Raw genomic sequence first — 18,221 nt, 5'->3', positions numbered from 1 at the left:
ATCTAAAATTAAAGGGTATTAACCTGTAAAAAACTAAAGCTCGCCGAAGGGCACGTGCACTCGCAGGTTTTCCGGGAAGCAGTGTCTCACAGCTCACGTTCGGTGCTCTGGAACCGCTGTGTATGGGCTGGATCAGGACAGCCGTTGGCCAAGGACAGGCGAAGGAAGAACGAGGACCAAGCTGGTTGCTGATTAGTTACTGTTTATTCAATCTTCCATCTTTCTCGTCTCCCGCACTCCCAGCTCAGTCCTCTCTCTCGACCTACTCCAGCCTTTTTCCGGCTTCTCTGTCTCTCCTCCTACTTCTCTCTCCCACATTGCCCTCTAGGCTACACACAGCCAGGTAGCAAAATCAACATAAGAAAGCCCTTCCTGAGGGCAAGGGATTCCAAAGCCCTTCCTGACTCTTAAGGTTTTTTTTTTTTTTTCTTTCCTTAGTCCAAACACTTATTAACATCTTAATACTAGTTATTTTTGTATGGACATAGCAAGAGATACATTGATGCTTGCAAGGCATCTCTCCTGACAACATCTTGCCACAGGCTCAGACCACAGCACTCAGGCCAGATTAATCACTCCTAACCCTAGCAGGTCCAAATCTAGTTATCACTGTTTGGATCATGACAACATTTGTCCAAGATCAAGCTCTTAACTTATAGTTAAGCATTAGGCACTTTGGCCAGGCCCATCTCCATGCCAGGGTAGCACACAACTCACCGCTTGCCCTGGGTCCGTCTCGTCCCTCGTCTGCTTTTGGGGGTGCTAGGAAGTAAGGGCAGCTGAGGCTTAGGTTGAGAGAACAGATGCCCAGGAGGAAAATAACATGTAGAGTCAAATGACTCCCAGGTTACAAAAGCATAACATTTGCTAAGTCTTCCTGTGTCCATACAAAAAGGACATTGCTCTGAATAAACTATGCAAAGGACTCAAGGAGAAGAGAAAAACAATATTTACAAGTCAACAGAACACTAAGAAAAAAGCTGCAAATAAACAAAGAGGAATGGGAGCACAACAGGATGACAAGTGATGCAGTGATACTTTTCTATCACTCTAAAGACACAGCCATCTCCTGGTCCCTTTCTGGATTCAACATGACAAAAGAAGTAAATACTCTTAACTACCTGGTCTGATTCTACCAAAGAATAGACCAAACTGAGAACTACCTCAGAAATATGGGGAGGGTATTAAATAAGGTTTTGAGTTTTTTCATTTCATATCATCATTAAAATATTTGGTCCATACCTCTTGAAAACCTTATTGAAACTTGTCTCAAAATCTTTAACCTACACAACTGATGCATCTGACACAGCCCAGATTGGACAACTTTCTATTTTATTTCTAGAGGGACCATATCTGTCAGATGGGTTCCATCCACAGCCCAATCTTTGACCACTTCAGGCCCAAATAAGATCCGGAGCTGCTGAGCATGAAACGGGCTGTCTGCTCCTAAAGACTATGATCCCAGAGGTCTTCTAACCCATTTTGGGACCCAGAGCGGCTTCTTACAGAAATGCATCTAGACTATGAGCTGTACTACAACTCCGTGCCGCCCGGGGATGGATTTTTCCTCTCTACCCTGTTTTTCTGTGTGGAAAATGGCGGAGGCGGCAATATCCACATGGCGAGAGCTGCCTTCTAAGACTCCCAACCCAGAGGTACAATTTTTGCAATTTTGTGGCTCATTAGCAATCATGGGAAGTGGACATTACCGCCACGCCCTCGGCCCAGATAAGATACTGAGCTGCTTTGCGCAAAACGGACCCTCTGCTCCTGAACACTATGATCCCAGAGGTCTTCTAACCCATTTTGGCACCCAGAACAGCTTCTTACAGAAATGCATCTAGATTGTGAACTGAGTTAAAATATCAGAAATCCAATCTATTTTTTTGCTCTTTTTTTATTTTTAAAAAATAATTAGAAATCCAATCTATTTTTTTTGCTCTTTTTTATTTTTTAATTTTTTTAATTTATTCTTTTATTGAATCACCATGTGGAAAGTTACAAAGCTTTCAGGTTTAAGTCTCAGTTAAACAATGCTCGAACATCCATCCCTTCACCAGTGCACATATTCCACCACCAAGAATCAAAGTATACCTCCCCCTACACCCCAACTCCCCAGCCCCCCACCCCGCATGTGTAACTGGTAAATTTTACTTTAATTTCACTTTACTTTGATTACATTCAATATTTCAACAAAAAAACTCACTATTATTGATTTGGAGTTTCTCCCCCCTAAAGTCTACCTGCTGAAAAGAAAGCATTTGATAATTTGTTTTCCATTGCTGAGAATGAAGAGATATGAGGTCGAGAGTCCACACTAGCAGCCGCATGGGTTTGGAAGAAATCCAATCTTTGACCACTTTCGCTACTTCTTGCAATCTGTCGCAAGATGATTTCTTCCCTCCATTTCCCGAGGCCAGTTGGCGTCCTCTCTAAGAAGTAGGATTTGTAAGAAGGAAGGAGAATAGGCAGGGTGAAATGAGGAAAATAGCACTAAAAGTTCACAAGGGCATGCCCAATAAGTGCCTGAAAATCGAATCACCTATGTAACCAGGTGCCAGAAGATTAACCTTTCAACCCCTAACCTCTGTTTTACCTGCCCACCTGCCCTAAAGTCCACAAAAAGAGCTCACCCCTACCTTCTGCTAAAAGAGATAGAAAAGAATGCCAACAGAGATAGCATAGTGACATTTGCCTTGTAAATCGCCAAGCCAGGTTTGATCTCTGCCACCTCATATCATCTCTGAGCCCACCACGAGTAATCCCTGAGCACAGCTGTGTGAGGCTGTATCCCTCATCCAACAAAAACATATAAAAAGGAAAAGATCTCTGACTTCCTTTGGAAACCTGTTTAAGAAAATCCCTCCCATAATATGAGAGCTTCTTTGCCTTCCCCTCCTCTTAAACGATTGTTCTGGATTTGACCAAAAAAAATTAAACGATTCCCAAACTTATCACTTATGATTTGTTTGAGAGATTATTTTTTATGAGAGAACATCCATGAAACAATGATATAAAATAGCTCATACCTGCTATTCAGCTTGAGTAACTTAATTTAAATTAAGGAATTTAAAACTATAATTATTTTATTATATATATAGTATATTACTAATTTACTAATTTCATGATTTTTTTAACTGTTTAGGCATTATTAAAAACATTAGGTACAAATCTCTTTAATGCTATTGACAAAATTTGCTGACATTTATTCTATATGGACTTGAAAGAAAGGATTTTTTTTTCTAAGTTAAATTTTAGATTAAGTGTACCTTTGCAGGTTTTCTTTCACAGTGGAACTTCTCAAATTGTCTTTTATTTCTGTCTGGCCATATTTTTTGCAATGATTGAAAATAAAGGTGTGATTCAATTGAAGAACTTTAAAATTTTTGACATTTTTTTTTAAAAGTAGAGGTGTTATTAAAAACAAATCTCTTACTTTCAGACTCTCTGATTTATATTTTTAATATTTCCCCTTAAATTTGCTATTTAATCTCACATACCATTTTGTGTTTCTCTTTAGAAAGATAACAGAGAAACATTAACAAAGCTTCTGTTAATGAAATAAACTTACATTTCAATATTCTTAGATGTAAAGTATTCTAGTTTGAAATTATAATGACAATAGATTAACATCCAACCCTCTCCATAGATTTTGGTTCTTGTATACATTTATCATGGTTTTTTAGCTATTCAATGTTAATAAACATACCATGGCTCATACTTTTTTTTCATCTTGGTGGCACAGGAAAATTCTCCTGAAAATGTTTCAAGGTATACTTGGGAGTTGGCCCTTTGAGTTACACTGGCACCTGAATATTTCCTTCACACACGAACAATGCCTTGCTGGGCAAAACAGGTTTGAATTGCAATCATTTTTCTATTAAACCTCTATTGACTTTGATTCAGTGTTCTCCTGCATTTATTGTTGTATAGGAAAAAAAAAGTGAATAAAATAAAACCCCATGAACTTGTCAAAGAAAAGGCACTATAGAAACAGGACAATAAAAATAAAGCAAATGAATAGTTTACTGAACAATCTATTGTCAAAGGAGAACTACAGGCCACTTTGAAGGGAAGAGGCAACACTATTCATACCTTACCAAGAGGCAACACTATTCATACCTTACCATATTTAGTCCGGTGAGGCCCTCACACCATGAAAAATAGGTGTGTATTCCCTAAATAACTTTCTTCCTATTACTGACTTGTCATTAAAGCAACCCTAAATTATTTTCTGATTATATTTGTATCTTTCGTGCATTATCCTATGAATTTTATCTTAATAAGCCTATCTACAATCTTCTCCCTTGACCGTTATGACTAGGATGCAAATGTCATTTTTGTGTAATCCATGAGCATATTCTTAAAACTCTAATCCTTAGTTCAGTATTAGAGACATTTTCTGAGCCAATGTATAAATATTTTTTGTTTATTCTCTTTTTTAATATCTTTTGTTATTTGGTAGCACATAATATCTAGTACTTTCCTAAGAAAAGTTGAATGGGAGATTTTGGAAAAATCATGTATTCGCTATTCACATATATTGCTAATTCATCATTATGTAAAATTCAAGGTTAGAAATATTTTATATATTGAATTTTTAATACATAGAGCCATTGTATTCTGTTGCCCAGCATGCTGTTCACATACGTATAATTTTAATGGTTCTTTTTCCTTTTTTTCCCTCTATTTTAATCTTTTTGTGGTGCCGGGGCTCAAACAGAAGACCAACTCATATACATCCGTGTTCTTGGGTTTTCATGGTGATATATTATGACAGGATAATAAAAGTTTAACTCACTTGAAGTTATTATGGCAATACAAAATGGAAAAATATTTAAAAAAGGCTTCAGGTAAAATATTCTATAAAGAATAATGAAAATGGTTGATTTTGACTGTCTGATTTCTTTTACGTTTTCTTTTTTTCTGCCTGGTAAGAAAAGGCCTTGACAAATGAAAATTAATATAATATATTCACATCGAGTCTGGATAAACTAAGTCAAAAATTGTGTGGCCACATATCTGTTTCCATTTTTCCTCAAACCAGCCACCTGACATTTCAAAAGATAAGAAGTACTGCTCAGCTTGAATGAACTCAAAAATATCTCTGCAAACGTATTTGAACTCATCTTTTGAAATGTCAGTTTGGGATGAAGTGATATGACTTACTCATTCTGTTACCAGAACGAGTGTTAAGAGACAAAATATTTTTTTAAAGATGGGTAATACAGTTCAAAAAGATACTCTGAGTAAATCAAGGGAGTCAAAGCTGCGTGGTTACTATCATGGCAATTAGTTTCCAATTTTTTAGCTAGTCTAAGTTTATCTTTGATTTCTAATTTAGCTTTTGGTTTGGGGGCTACACCTGACCTTGCTTAAAGCTTACTCATGCCTCTGTGCTCAGAGATCACTCTGGAGAGACTGAAGGGGCCATATGGAGGCCAGGGGGCAGGTAGGCAGGCATTGAATCTAAGTCAGCCAAGTGCAAGACAAGTACTCTACCCATTGTGCTATTACTCTTGCCCAAGTTAGTCAATTGTTATTACAGAATTTATGTATCAATATTTTTATTATTTAAAAATTCACTTTCAATATTAATTTTGTTCAATATTCCAATAGTAACCTCACCATTGTTATGTTCATATATTAAATGCTCTGTGTACTAATATTTTTTAAATTATACAATCAGATCATATTCATTCCACTTTTGTTGAATAAGCTGGAGGTATAAAGAGACTGTCCATAGGGGCCAGAGTGATAGTACAGTGGATAGGGAGTTTGCCTTGCATGCGGCCAACCCGGGTTCAATCCTGGTATCCCACATATTCTCCCGAGCACCGTTAGGAGTAATTCCTGAGTGAAGAACCAGGAGTAACCCCTGAGGATTGTTAGGTGTGACCCAAAAAAGTAACAGAGAGAGATAGAGAGAGACTCCATAGCTACAAATCATTTTCAATTAATGATGAAATTTTATTTCTCATAAGTCCAAACAATTTCAACCTTGTATTTTACTTCCAAGACATAAACATACTTTTATATATGAACCTGTACCAAAATATTTATAGAAATTTTATTTATAAAACACAAAGTTGAAAACTACCCAAATGTTGTTCAGTGAGTGATCAAATAAATTACTGTATATGCAAACTATGAAATATTTCTCAGAAATAGTAATGATTTACTGATATGTCAGTAGCTTAGATAAACCTCAAGGAAAGTTGAATTTCTGAACTTTGATACTGATTATATAGCTCACCTAAGAAGGAAATATAGAGTAAGTCCTAACTAATTATGGGAATCATTTTTTTACTATTTTAAGCAAAATGACAAATAACAATACCAACTTTGTGATATATTGAGAAATGAGTTAAATTCCTATGGAATAATTCTGATCATAAAAGCACCAGCAAACTTCTAAATAAGTGTGAAAAACCATTTCTATCATTAAAAACACATGGAATTCATTCATACATATTTCAACGCACTTACTCCAATTTAGGGGTTGTCGGTCTCTGAAATCTAATGAGGCATCATAGGATGCAAAATGGGGTCAACCCAAACACACACACAGACACACACACATAAACATACATACACACACACACACACACACACACATACATACACACATTGATTTAGTCATGGAGGGTCAATTAAGACATGCCAGTGAATCTAAAAATGAATGTCATTGGTATGTTAAAGAAGCCTAAGTTTCAAGAAAACAAAACAACCTCCTAATCAGACAATGGATCAAGAAAACTACTCAGACAACTCCACACAGTGGTATCAGCTAGGAATCTTTTTTCTACCTCTCTATAAGAATGGCAGAGCGTTCTAAGGCACTGCGCTCAGGTCAAAGTCTCCCCTTGAGGTGTGGGTTCAAATCCCACTTCTGACAGCATAGTCCTTTGGACTGGAGCAATAGCACAGAGGGTAGAGCATTTGCTTGCACGCAGCCGACCTGGATTCAATTCCTCCGCCCCTTTCGGAGAGCCTGGCAAGCTACCGAGAGTATCCTGCCCACACGGCAGAGCCTGGCAAGCTACCAGTGGTGTATAACTTTTGGGCCAGTCAACTTGTCCCCTCAGACTACAACTGAACTGAGTTGTTGGCCACCTAGCCCACTGACATGGGAATGGCTAAGCATAAACTAATCACCTCCAGCAACAAAAAAGTGTTTATTTTGATTTATCTTCTACTGATTAAAATAGTTTGCTCCTTATTCTTTGTTATGGCACTCTAATAATACTCCTGAACAGTGGAGAGTACTGTCCGGTTGTCAATATTCATAGTCAAGAGATGAATATATTCATAGATAAGAGATAGTTGCCTCAGAGGTGTGATCCTGGGGGCCGACGTGTGCAGCCTCTCCAAAGCTGCACGAGCATGACTCCAGAGGTCAGCTAAACTACTTTTAGTATGGGCAGCTCCTTGCAGAATGTCTCCAGACTGAGAACTAAGCGATAGCCCCATGCCTGCACAGGAGGGGAAAGGTATTTCTCTCTCTCTCGCCTTTTTCCTTGCCGGGAATGAAGGGCGTGGTGACCTCCATATTATGAGGACCAGAGATGAGAGTTACAAGCTTGCAATGATATCTGGAAGAAATTTCCCTGAACTTAGTTGCTAAAATACAGAAATCCAAAACCGCGTGGCCACTATTGCGGCCGCGCGACCTCATATCTCTTCACAACAGGTCTGACTCTAGTAGGGAACTCCTAACAATAACAGTGAGGTTTTTGTTGAAATATTGAATGTAACCAAAGTAAAGAGAAAGTAAAATGAAATTTATTAGTTCGTGGGGTGGGGGGCAGGATGGGAGGTACTGGGTTTTTGGTGTTTTTTTTTTTTTTTTTGGTGGAATATGGGCACTGGTAAAGGGATGGTTGTTTCAGCATTGTATAACTGAGACTTAAACCTGAAAGCATTGTAATTTTCCACATGGTGATTCAATAAAATAAAAAAAAAAGAAATAAAAGATGAGTGCTCAGTATGATATAAGCATGTTCAAAATTGGAGTATCTGTTGAATGAACATTACTGTATTGTTAAGTAAAAATATATTTAAATGCTCATTAATTAAATACTATTGTTATATACTTATTTAATTTCACTTTGTCTCAATTTTTTTGTTTGCTTTTTGGTCCACACCTGGTTGTGCTCAGGAATTACTCTTGCCTCTGCTCTCAGGGATTGCTCCTTGTTGGGGTGGAAAGACCATATAGAACGATGGAGTTGAAGCTGGGCTGGCTGCAAGCAGTGCAAGTGCCTCACCTGGTATGCTATCACTTCAGGCAGGTTATAACTTTTTAAATACTCAGAAGATAGAAAAACGAATTTCAATAAAATCAACCTAACATTCATAGTGAAAATCAGTCACTGGTGGAGAATAGGGGTTCATTGTGAAACAAATTTTTAAAAACAAAATAGTCATGATCAAAATTTAAAACCTATTAATAATTAAACTATAACATAACAATAATAGACATGCTACCATAACATTGTGAAATTCATGAGTTACTGTTATATTTTATTTTAGACAGATAATTCAGGTATTAAAAATTAGTCGACATTGCCATACATTTATATTAAGTAATTGATTATGTACTTGTAAAAGTAAATTTATTAGCGTACCCTATATATTCATTAAAGTGCTAAAATTTTCTTATGTAAAATACACACAGGGAAAACATTTTGGTTTGAGTTCTCCTCAATTACTCCAAAGAGAGAATGTAGCTGTGTTAGAAGATAATTATGAAAAATTATATTTAAAATGATAATCTTATATATTTTAGGAAAAAAGTTTTAGTTTGTAGAATTTCATTTAGATTCTTGACTTGTTTTTGTATCTAAAATAGTTAAAATGGGCTTTCTGTCATCTATGAGAATATTATCTGTCCATAGACCTCAATTTTTTATTTTCTTAATTTTTTTCTTTTTCCTTATCCCCACTGTACATAATCAACTTATATGCATATTTATATGTATTCACAGAGTGTAGACAATATAGTCCCCCCAAATTATTATTTAATATCAGTAGTTTTTTTAATTTTCTATTTACTTTCTATTACTTCTACTATAATTTTGACTAATTGCTATTAAATTAATTAAACCTGAAAATTGAAATGCATTAGTTATTATTTCAGTTATTGAAATATTGGGGCTCTTTTTTTCTGTTTGGAACAACTGGTTTTCAATTTTTCTTTCACTTCTATTAATGTGGAACTTTTTTTCCAACAGAGTCAGTGTCGTGTTAAGATTCCTATGTCTTACCTACCAGCTGTGAGCTTCTTAGTCACCTCACCTCACTTCCCCAGTCTTCTCATCATTAACATGGATCTAATAACTACAAGAATATAATAGTTGGGGCTGGAGCGATAGCACAGAGGGTAGGGCATTTGCCTTGCATGCTGCCAACCTGGGTTAGATTCCCAGCATCCCATAGTCCCCAGAGCACTGCCAGGAGTAATTCCTAAGCGCAAAGCCAGAAGTAACCCCTGTGCATCACCAGGTGTGACCCAAAAAAGCAAAATAAATAAATAAAATAAATAAAATAACAGTTGAAGTATCAGCTCTGAGTAAAATAATCAACATGAAACAACCTAATGCTTCACACATGTAGATCATCAGTAAATACTATCCAGTCCACATATCATGTTGCTCTCATATTCTATTTGGAATGCAGTGAAGTTACTATACTAAACTTAACTATAATGTCTTCTTTTATAGGGTTGTAAATTTTCAAGGTGATCCTGAATCGCTTCGCTCTATGAACGCTTAGCAGGAAAAGACAGATCCAAGCAGGTCTAGGGATATACCAGAATCTTTTCCTCTTCTGAGGTCATAACCGTTATCTCAAGCAATGAGAATGTGAACAATAAAGAGTACCCTAACAGGAGCCCTTACATTTTCTTGTGCAAAGCAGCATCTATGAAAAAGAAAACACAAGATATCGTTGTCTAATATAAGTATGCTAAAGTTATTTGTATGTCAAGATATCAACATGTGACCAAACAAGATCTTTGAGAACGAGGCCCACTTCAAAATATCCCCATTGCTTTTCCAAATACTCAAAACAAACAAAAATACTTTGGCACTTCTCTGGGTTTCATATTACAACTTTTCTTTTGTAAAGATATAAGCTTGCTCTTATAAATAATCATTATGATTTAAAGTTGAGAACACAAAAGACTTCCCCCCACCCCCTTCTTATTGTTATTGTTAGTCATTTAATGAATTAGCTGTCTTGGGTGTGAGGTAATATAATGATGAGTGTCCAATTATTTATTTCATATACTTTTAAAGATTGTCTCTTTATACAATTCATGACAATGCTGTTTTGGAGGGACATTATCCATCAATGCTTAGGACTTACTCCTGGTTTTGGGCACGGTGATGTCTCCTGGTGGTGCTTGGGGACCATATGACAATATTTTAAGAAAGATTTTTTGAGAAATCATAATAATTGCATTATACCCTAAGGTATGTCTACATTGACAGGAAGCAAATCATGTGCTGGAAAAGAATTGATAAGTGTTCAGTGCCTATTCTCCTAGGGCAGTAGATAAGTTTAGACTTGCTGACACACTAAGCAGTGCGATGAGGCAATTAAAGAATAATCAATGAATTAAAATGTTAGTCTCAAACTGGTTCAAGCCATTCACGAGTTAAAAAAAAATTAAGTGCTGGGCTGAAGAAACTTGGTGATTTTATAGTCCACCATAAATAAAGAGATAAAGGTAGGTATGAAGTCATATGAAAGAAAAGAATGTTGAAGATCACCTTCTAAACCTATGGTTTACTTATGGATACTGAAACCTGTGAGAAGTAAAGCAATTAGGCTGACACTCTCTTAAACTGCATATATTACTAGTATTATTTGGCTTTAGATAACTTAATTGATATTCTATATAGATATTTTTAGTTAACTCAAACAGAATTTTGTGTGTGGGGGGGCAAAATCTTCAAAAAGACACATAAATTTTAAGTTAGCATCTCAGTGTGAGGCTTTTTGCCAAACTGGAAGACTGATTCAGTGCCATTCCTTTAAATTTGCTTCATGCATTTGGAGCACATTATAATAGCAAGAAGCTGCTTTTAGATTTCTGATGCCAAAACATTTCAGGGAAAAAAAAATCAAAGATGAGCTTCTACCTCTTTTCAAAATTGCATCACTGCTGCTTTATTCTTTTATCTTTATTGCAAATATTTGAACAAAAAACAAATGCCATCAACTAGAGAGGATGGGAAATTTGTTGTGAAGACAAAACAAAGCTCCTGATGTCAAAGCTGGTGAGTAGACTCACCTTTCTTAGGAGTGACTGCAAGCTGAATCCTTACAGTGGTTGAATGCACCATTTCAAGAGCATACCTTTTTTCTTAAAAAAAAAAAAAAAAAAGGAAGAAAGAAAAAGAACAACAGCATTTTTCTCAGACGCGTTTTTGTCAGTCATTTTAAACATCCAGTGTGACTAATATTGCCCTTCAGTTGTTTCTAGAGAATGGAAGAGAAAATGCGGGGTAAAAAAAAAGCAAAGAAGGCATGAGTATAGTCAAATGCCTCAAACTGTTTTGTCTTAATTTACTTGGAAATTTCAATTCAGCTGGGCACGTCATTTAAATACATCATCTCCCATCCTGAAATTCTTGAACCTGTGTTAATTTCACTGACATTAACCACAGGATCTGCCACGGGACAAATTCCCAGCTCGGCAAACATCCTATCAATGAAATGAACGAAAGAAACCACCGTATTCTCAAGTACCTGGCGCACTGCAAGTATCAAAAGTCACATTCCTTGACTGGAATTTCAATCAGCCCTGCCATCTCCATGTTTAGAAAGTCTACAATTTACTCCGCAAGCACGCGTTGACTAATCATTCCATCCCAAGCCTCCAAAGTCCTGAAAGAAAAGACAAGGGTCAGCATCCGCGTGCGGGAGCTGGGGGTGGGGTGAGGGGTGGATGGGTGGGTGGGTGGGTGGGTGCGGTGGCGGGGGGGGGTGTTTAAGAAACTAGCCACGGATCCGCACAGCACACGCTGCGAATGCGTGACGGTGTGACGACAGGGGCTGTGGATGCTGCGAGCCGGTGATGGGCAGCGGGCTCTCCGCCGAGGCCGAAGGGACCAGCTCCTCCTCCTAGGGCTTTGCTGAGCCGATTTCCCGGGCACCTCGCGGGCGCCCCGGCGGCGGGTCGCGGCCCGCGTTGGTCGGGAGGATTCGTCGCCCTCGTTAGTTACCCCGAGAGGCAGACGCCGCCGCTTCTCCGGGATAGCGCTTGGCAACGCTCGCTGCGGCCGCGTCGCGATCACTTCCCTCCGTGGGGGTGTGACTTCGTCTAAGCAACTCACACTTACAGTAGCTGCTCCCGGGCGAGGCTGCGAGCCGCGGCGAGCGGGGGCGCGGGCGGGAGCAGGAGCAGGAGCAGGAGCAGGAGCAGGAGCAGGAGCAGGAGGAGGAGGAGGAGGAGGAGGAGGAGGAGGGTGGCGGGTGGGAGGCGCACAGCCCCGAGGCAGAGGAGACGCCGGAGCTCCAGACACAGCAGGAGCGCGCCGTGGCGGTGCAGTTTCCGCGTCGCCTTCGCCGCCGCCTCTCCGAGCCGCGGGAACCGCCGCCGCCGCCGCCGCCGGCCTCCGCCGCCCGCCCGGGTCCGCGCTCCCGTCCGCCCAGCGGCCGCCCATCCCTCCCGGGCACCGGCCCCCGGCCCGCCGCCGCGGGCTCCCGCCGCGCTCTTTGAACTCTCCGGATTTTCTGGCTTCCTTCTCTCACCTCGCCAGCTCGCCCCTCCCGGGGCTTCTCTCTCCATCCCTTTCCCTTCCTCCCCGAGCATCCTGCTTCTCTCCCCGTCTCACTGAGGATTTCTTCGGGACTTCAGATGACTTGGCTTCCGTACCCACGTCCACTTGAGCGCTGAAGACGGACCCGGAGCCCTGATCCTCCCCTCCCGGGGGCATTGCAAAGACCTTCCTCTTCAGGGCTGGGGGGATAAAAAAAAAAAAAAAAAAAAAAAAAAGTCCTCCAAGGCGAAAGAACTGAAGGCGGGACCTTCCCGATCTCCCCGGGAGCCCAGCGGGGAACTGCTTCAGCCGCCCGAACTCGCGCTGTCGGGGACCCCCGTGGAGCAGCGCGGAGAGCCCAGGCGGAGGCAAACTTCAGCCCTTTCGAGGATCGCCGCTTCCCAGCATTTGGGGGACACCCCCGCCTCCCCAAACACACACACACACACACACACACACACACACACACACACACACACACACATCCCGGCGGGTGGTTGAGAAGGCGGAGGAGCCGCGAGCATCCCTCCCTCGGCCCTCCACGCCAGGCCGGAGTGGTGGACTGAACCGCACGGAGCAGCGGCGGCGGCGGCGGCAAGATGCGGGGCTCTGGGCCCCGGGGTGCAGGACGCCGGCGGCTCCCGGGCGGCTCCCGCCGCGCTGCGGCGTCCCTGGCCGGCTGCTACCCCGCACCTCGCCGGGCCCCGCTCTGGACGTGCCTGCTGCTGTGCGCCGCGCTCCGGACCCTCCTGGCCAGCCCCAGCAACGAAGGTAGCGCGGCGGGGAGGGGTGGGGACGGCGGCGGCCCGGGGGCGCAGGGGCGAGGCGGGGCCTGGGAGCAGCGGGCGCGTGCCGGACCCCGAGTGCTCCCCGCGGCCTCTCGCGCTCGCCCGTGGCATTGTTTGACACGAGCCCCCGGCGGGCTGCCCGGGGGTGGCAACTTCCAAGCCTGGGGACAAGGAGGGTCCAGACCGCCTCCCAGGCGTGGGGCGCGGCCCGGGGCAGCGGGGAGTACGCTTGGGAGGGAAGTGGCATTTCGGGGTGCGGGGAGTGGGAAGTGTTGGGGGGCGAGCCCCGGGAGGCTCCCGGGCGCCTCGGGGACTTGTGCAAACCGTTACTCGGAGCAGCTGGTGGGAATCGCTGCCGTGGCGGTGGCCGCATGCTTGCTTGTGTTTTGGGGGGGCAAAGTGCCTTCCGGGAGCTGTTATTTAGGGCAGCCGCCGCTTCTATTTTGGGGACTGGGTGGCAGGAGCTATTATTTCTCGAGAGAGGAGGATGACGAAGGGCAGGAAGCGCCCCGTATCTGAGGGTGCACCTTCACTTTGGAGGGTGCGAGGATAACGCCGGGGATCAAGTGCGGGAAGGCGGGAAGGTGGGGTGCGGCGAGAGACCGAGGTGGGGGCGAGGGTCGCCGCTGCGAAGTTGCCCTGGACACCCACGAGGGGCCAGCCGGCAAGCGTTTTCGGGAGGAAAGGACCCCCCGCTGCAGCGGGGCGCGGGCTCCCGGGGCTCCCGGGCTCCCCCCGCCCCCCCCAAGTCCTCCTCCCCACTCCCGAGTCCGCGTGCAGCGCGCGAGCGGCACCTGCAGCGGGAGCCTGAGCTCGGCCTGCGGCCGCCTCGCTCGCAGCCCCGGAGGCCGGGAAAGGGCCCCGAGCACGGCCCCGGGGCTGCAGGGCTGCGGGTTTGGGGGGGCTGGGGCTCCGGCTGCCACCGGGGAGGCACACGCCCTTCAGGACGCAGCCAAACGCCCTGCGCTGTCGGGGCCGCGGACGCCGGCCCCGAGTGATGGAGCAGAGGCGGCCGAGTCGTGCGTGTCCTCGTGACTCGCGGGCTCGCTCAGAGGGAGGGAGGGTGAGACGCTGCCCCGCGCCGACACTTTCCCGGGAACCCCGCGGAAGCCGGGCGAGGGGGAGCCCCACCGCACCTCACCAGCTTAAGGCGGAAAAGCCCCACGTTGGGGAAAAAAAAAACAACACCTATGTCAGGGTTATAGGTGACTGGCCGGCCAGCGGGTCCACACACTTGCGTTCCATCTCCCAGCCAGCGGGTTGCCTTTCTCTCCCAGGAAGTTGGGAAAGTGTGTCTGGGTCTCTCCAGCCCGCCGGTTCCTAGGGAACAGCTCGGGGTCTATTCCAGGATGTTAGGGGTAGGAGGATCAATAGTCAGGTTAGACGTCTTTTAACTGTTCCGTCCTGGCTTGGAGTCAGAGTCACTGATGATGTCACCCATCCGGTGGTCGTGCCCCTAATTTCATCCTCCTCTCCCCCCGCCCCCCCCCCCCCCGCTCGCTCCCCATCCCCCTTCCCCCCAGGGAAAAATCTTGAGGAAAGCTCCAAGGGAGCAGTCGCTTTGGTTAGAGAAAGGGAAGAAATGAACTGGGGGAGGGGCTCTGGGTGGAAACCCGGGCCAGGTGCATGCAGAGAGGGATGGGCAGAAGGAAGTGTTAGGGAGTAGCTCTGGTCTCCTAAGGCGCTTTTAAGCAGGGATTCTGTGGAAGGACGGTAGCTGCTTTACAATCAATCCAACAGCTCCCACAGGTTGGCGCATCCTTACTCCAGCTAGTGGAACGAGGCAAAACTTGGACTACAGTGAGATGGAGAGTGTGTAGGGATTGAACCACAAATTAGTACTTCAACACCCAGTGCTCTAAAGGTCATAAAAGCACAAGCCTTTCTAGTCTTTGGCGGTACGTTTTTTTGTAGCAAATCACTGTCTTGTAATTGAAAACAGAAATCTTACTACTGAAACGTCTCATTCATCCACTCTCTGACCAATATAGTTTTTCCTCTTTCCATGATCATCTTCTCCTATCTTTATTTCTGGTCTATACAGTTTGTGTGCTCTTCGTTTCTCCATGGTAGTGCTGGTATGAATCCAGCAGCCTCAAACTATTTATAACAGGAGTCGATTGATTTACTTATTTGTTTGTTTATTTATGGATACAACCTGGAATTTTTGTTTCTGGAGGGACTTTAAAAGGTCAGAGGGAAAAAGAGTTCAGATACACACTAAATTAATTAAAAACTTGCTGGAGTGTACTTTGCTTTTTGCAGCTTCTTTAGATGCTTAGTGATATCCCTGGCCATATTGTACTTATAGGCTTTATAATATGTGTGTGATATGAATGCTTCTATTATATGAGAGAGAAAGGAAGGATTAAATCTGATTTTACATTTATAGTTGGTGTTCTAGTACTTTATTTTTTAAATTTAACTTTGGTAGACATAAATAAGCAGATTGATTTGCCAAAAGCAATAAAACCCATAAGTTTGGATAGACATGAAGTTAATGGCATAATAGATTGGATAATAGACAAAAAGAAGAAAATCGTCTTCAGCTTGAACACTTAGATATCAATCCTAAGGTTAACATTTTGTCTTAGTGTATTCATTAGGCATAAAACACAAGTGGAAGGGCGTTTGAACTTATTTTTTATAAAATGATGAAGGTATATTTAGCAAGAAATTATCTAAGACTGTCCAGATATGAGTACATATGAGCATAGATATGAACAAGTATATCAATAAATGAAACCTTTCAATAGAGTTAATGCAAAAAGGGCTTGTGTCCACTGTTATGAATATTGGAGGTGGCCCTGAACTTATTCAGTAACTGCCACTTTTTGCTGTCTGGAGATATATTTGTAAACAAGCATTATTTGACAAGTGCTTTTCACAGCAGGGATTCTTGGCCAATTACTGCTGAATAGCTCTGCATTGAAAATGATTCACCCGCAGTGAATCAAGCTTAATTCATTGAAGCTACAGTCAGTAATGTACCAGTAAAGTGCTTCTGACAGTTGTCAGCACTTTATATGTGGAAAGTCCAGTTTCTTGTTGCTGAACATTTTGTGTGTTTGAAGAAAGTGGAATGGGGGGTACTGGAGGAAAAAAGAAAAGCAACATACAACTCACATAAGGGGGGAAATTGGAACTCTGCTCTTTGTTTAATCATAAAATTGTAGCTGGTTTCACTGCCAAGGAAGAAAAGGGAGCAAGTTTTGGGGAGGTGGTTTCTCTTGGTTTATAATAGGACAAGGCCCATAAAACAGATTAGATGACATAATAGATTTGTAAAACTAAATGGCTTTGTTTTGTGACCTTGTCATCCTGTAGTAATTCATTTCCTTTTAGAGAAAGCAGCAGGACCCCACAGAAAAGAGACAGTAAAATCACTGCCTCAACAGGACACTACTGAACACACAGAAAGAGAACCATTGCCCTATTTGAATCATAGATTGTTGAAATTAAATATGGCAACAAAGATGTTTGACATTTTTCTTTATAAACCTTGAGAGGGGGAAAAGAGGGTTGAATTTTGGATGTTTGTGCTGTTTTGAGGTGGCCAAAGATCTTGTTAGTAGGGCAGGTGGAAGGATTTCTTCACTCATATATGAGTAGTGGCTGAACAGTTTCCGCACTTGCCAGGAAAAATTTTTCTTTGAAAATGTTCTTGCAATAGCATCCCTTGTAGATAGATAGTCTTAATTTGGTATTTTACTAGTCCATATAGGATATAAATGGCATAGGAAGAGGGTTCAATTTTTGTGCTTATAAACTTATCATCATTATTTATATTATCAATACATTGCTTTACAAAAAGTAATCACTTAAAATATTTGTAAAACATCAAAATGAGATGATAGCTATTATTAGACATCCCCAAACTAATTAAATACTGACTTTATTCAATACTCTTACTATTTAAATATGGCTGTGCTTTTGCAATTTTCTCTGTATTTTTGTTGATTGACTTGACCACTTAAAACTCTTACTGGGGTGTTTTTTTAAATATACATATATATTTACATATAAGATTAATTCATTTCTCTTTAATTTGGAAGAAACCTGTCCCTTTGACTTTAATATAAGCTATAATGTATGTGACTATATCAATAACTATATATATTCCTTTTATAAAGAAAATTTAATATTTTAAGAAAGGAAAATGGACTGTTCATATCTTCCAGCAATAAGCATAAAAATATTTACAACTCCTTATGCATTATTTTTAAAATTTAAATTAGAAAATACAGTAAGTAGTTTGAACTTAAAAGAAATGCTTAAATTTTTACAGGTGATTATGGATTTTCTATCAATCTTAAAACAGTTTACAGTCATTTTCATAAAGTATCAAAAGTGAACTGCTTGACTCTCCAGACTTGTATAATTTATATATGCTTTCCTTTCAGACTACGTTCTGACTCTAAAGAGAATATGGAAACTGACAAACTAATGTTACTTCTGACATTTAAAATGATTGTTCCTATTCTACTATATCTAGGGAGCATGTATGTAGCTATAGCTATAAGAGCAGAATAAGTCTTATTGTTATGCTTTTCTGGGTAACAACATACTAAATTATTTTATAGATTTATATATACATATACACATCTATAGATTATATATAAATCAAGTGATTACAAGTGATACAAGTGATCGATTTATA

The 18,221-nt window shown here is 41.8% G+C and overlaps 2 protein-coding genes across 10 annotated transcripts in view; one reads left to right on the top strand and one right to left on the bottom strand.

The window, feature by feature from the left end:
- Positions 1-11,760: 11,760 nt before the first annotated feature.
- Positions 11,761-12,826, bottom strand: LOC129404913 (uncharacterized). Of its 2 annotated transcripts, none has more exons than XM_055139437.1 (2): positions 12,354-12,826; positions 11,761-11,898 (listed from the first exon to the last, which is right to left on the bottom strand). In XM_055139437.1, exons 1-2 carry the CDS (start codon positions 12,824-12,826, stop codon positions 11,847-11,849), a joined length of 525 nt encoding a protein of 174 aa, XP_054995412.1. In that variant the 3' UTR covers positions 11,761-11,846. The 2 variants fall into 2 exon arrangements, with proteins under 2 accessions (XP_054995412.1, XP_054995411.1); XM_055139436.1 differs by having other exon boundaries at positions 12,028-12,677.
- The window catches only part of EPHA5 (EPH receptor A5), a 325,775-nt gene continuing 320,032 nt past the window's right edge, over positions 12,479-18,221 (top strand). For 3 of the 8 annotated variants that reach the window (XM_055139429.1, XM_055139426.1, XM_055139431.1), the window contains exon 1: positions 12,480-13,544. In XM_055139429.1, coding sequence (XP_054995404.1) covers positions 13,373-13,544 — 172 coding nt within the window. In that variant the 5' untranslated portion in view covers positions 12,480-13,372. Of the gene's footprint in view, positions 13,545-18,221 lie in introns of all 8 variants that reach the window. The other 5 variants (XM_055139434.1, XM_055139432.1, XM_055139433.1 and 2 more) reach the window with 3 other exon arrangements.

This window comes from Sorex araneus, chromosome 5 (assembly GCF_027595985.1).
Source record: "Sorex araneus isolate mSorAra2 chromosome 5, mSorAra2.pri, whole genome shotgun sequence".
Lineage (NCBI taxonomy): Eukaryota > Metazoa > Chordata > Mammalia > Eulipotyphla > Soricidae > Sorex > Sorex araneus.
The sequence above is the reverse complement of the archived record's forward strand: the minus strand, read 5'-3'. Positions and strand labels throughout refer to the sequence as shown.

Coding starts and splice junctions, on each gene's coding strand:
- LOC129404913 (XM_055139436.1), bottom strand. CDS start 12,677: ATGGGCGGCCGCTGGGCGGACGGGAGCGCGGACCCGGGCGGGCGGCGG. Junction 11,899..12,027: donor ACGCATTCGCAGCGTGTGCT/GTGCGGATCCGT, acceptor CTTTTCTTTCAG/GACTTTGGAGGCTTGGGATG.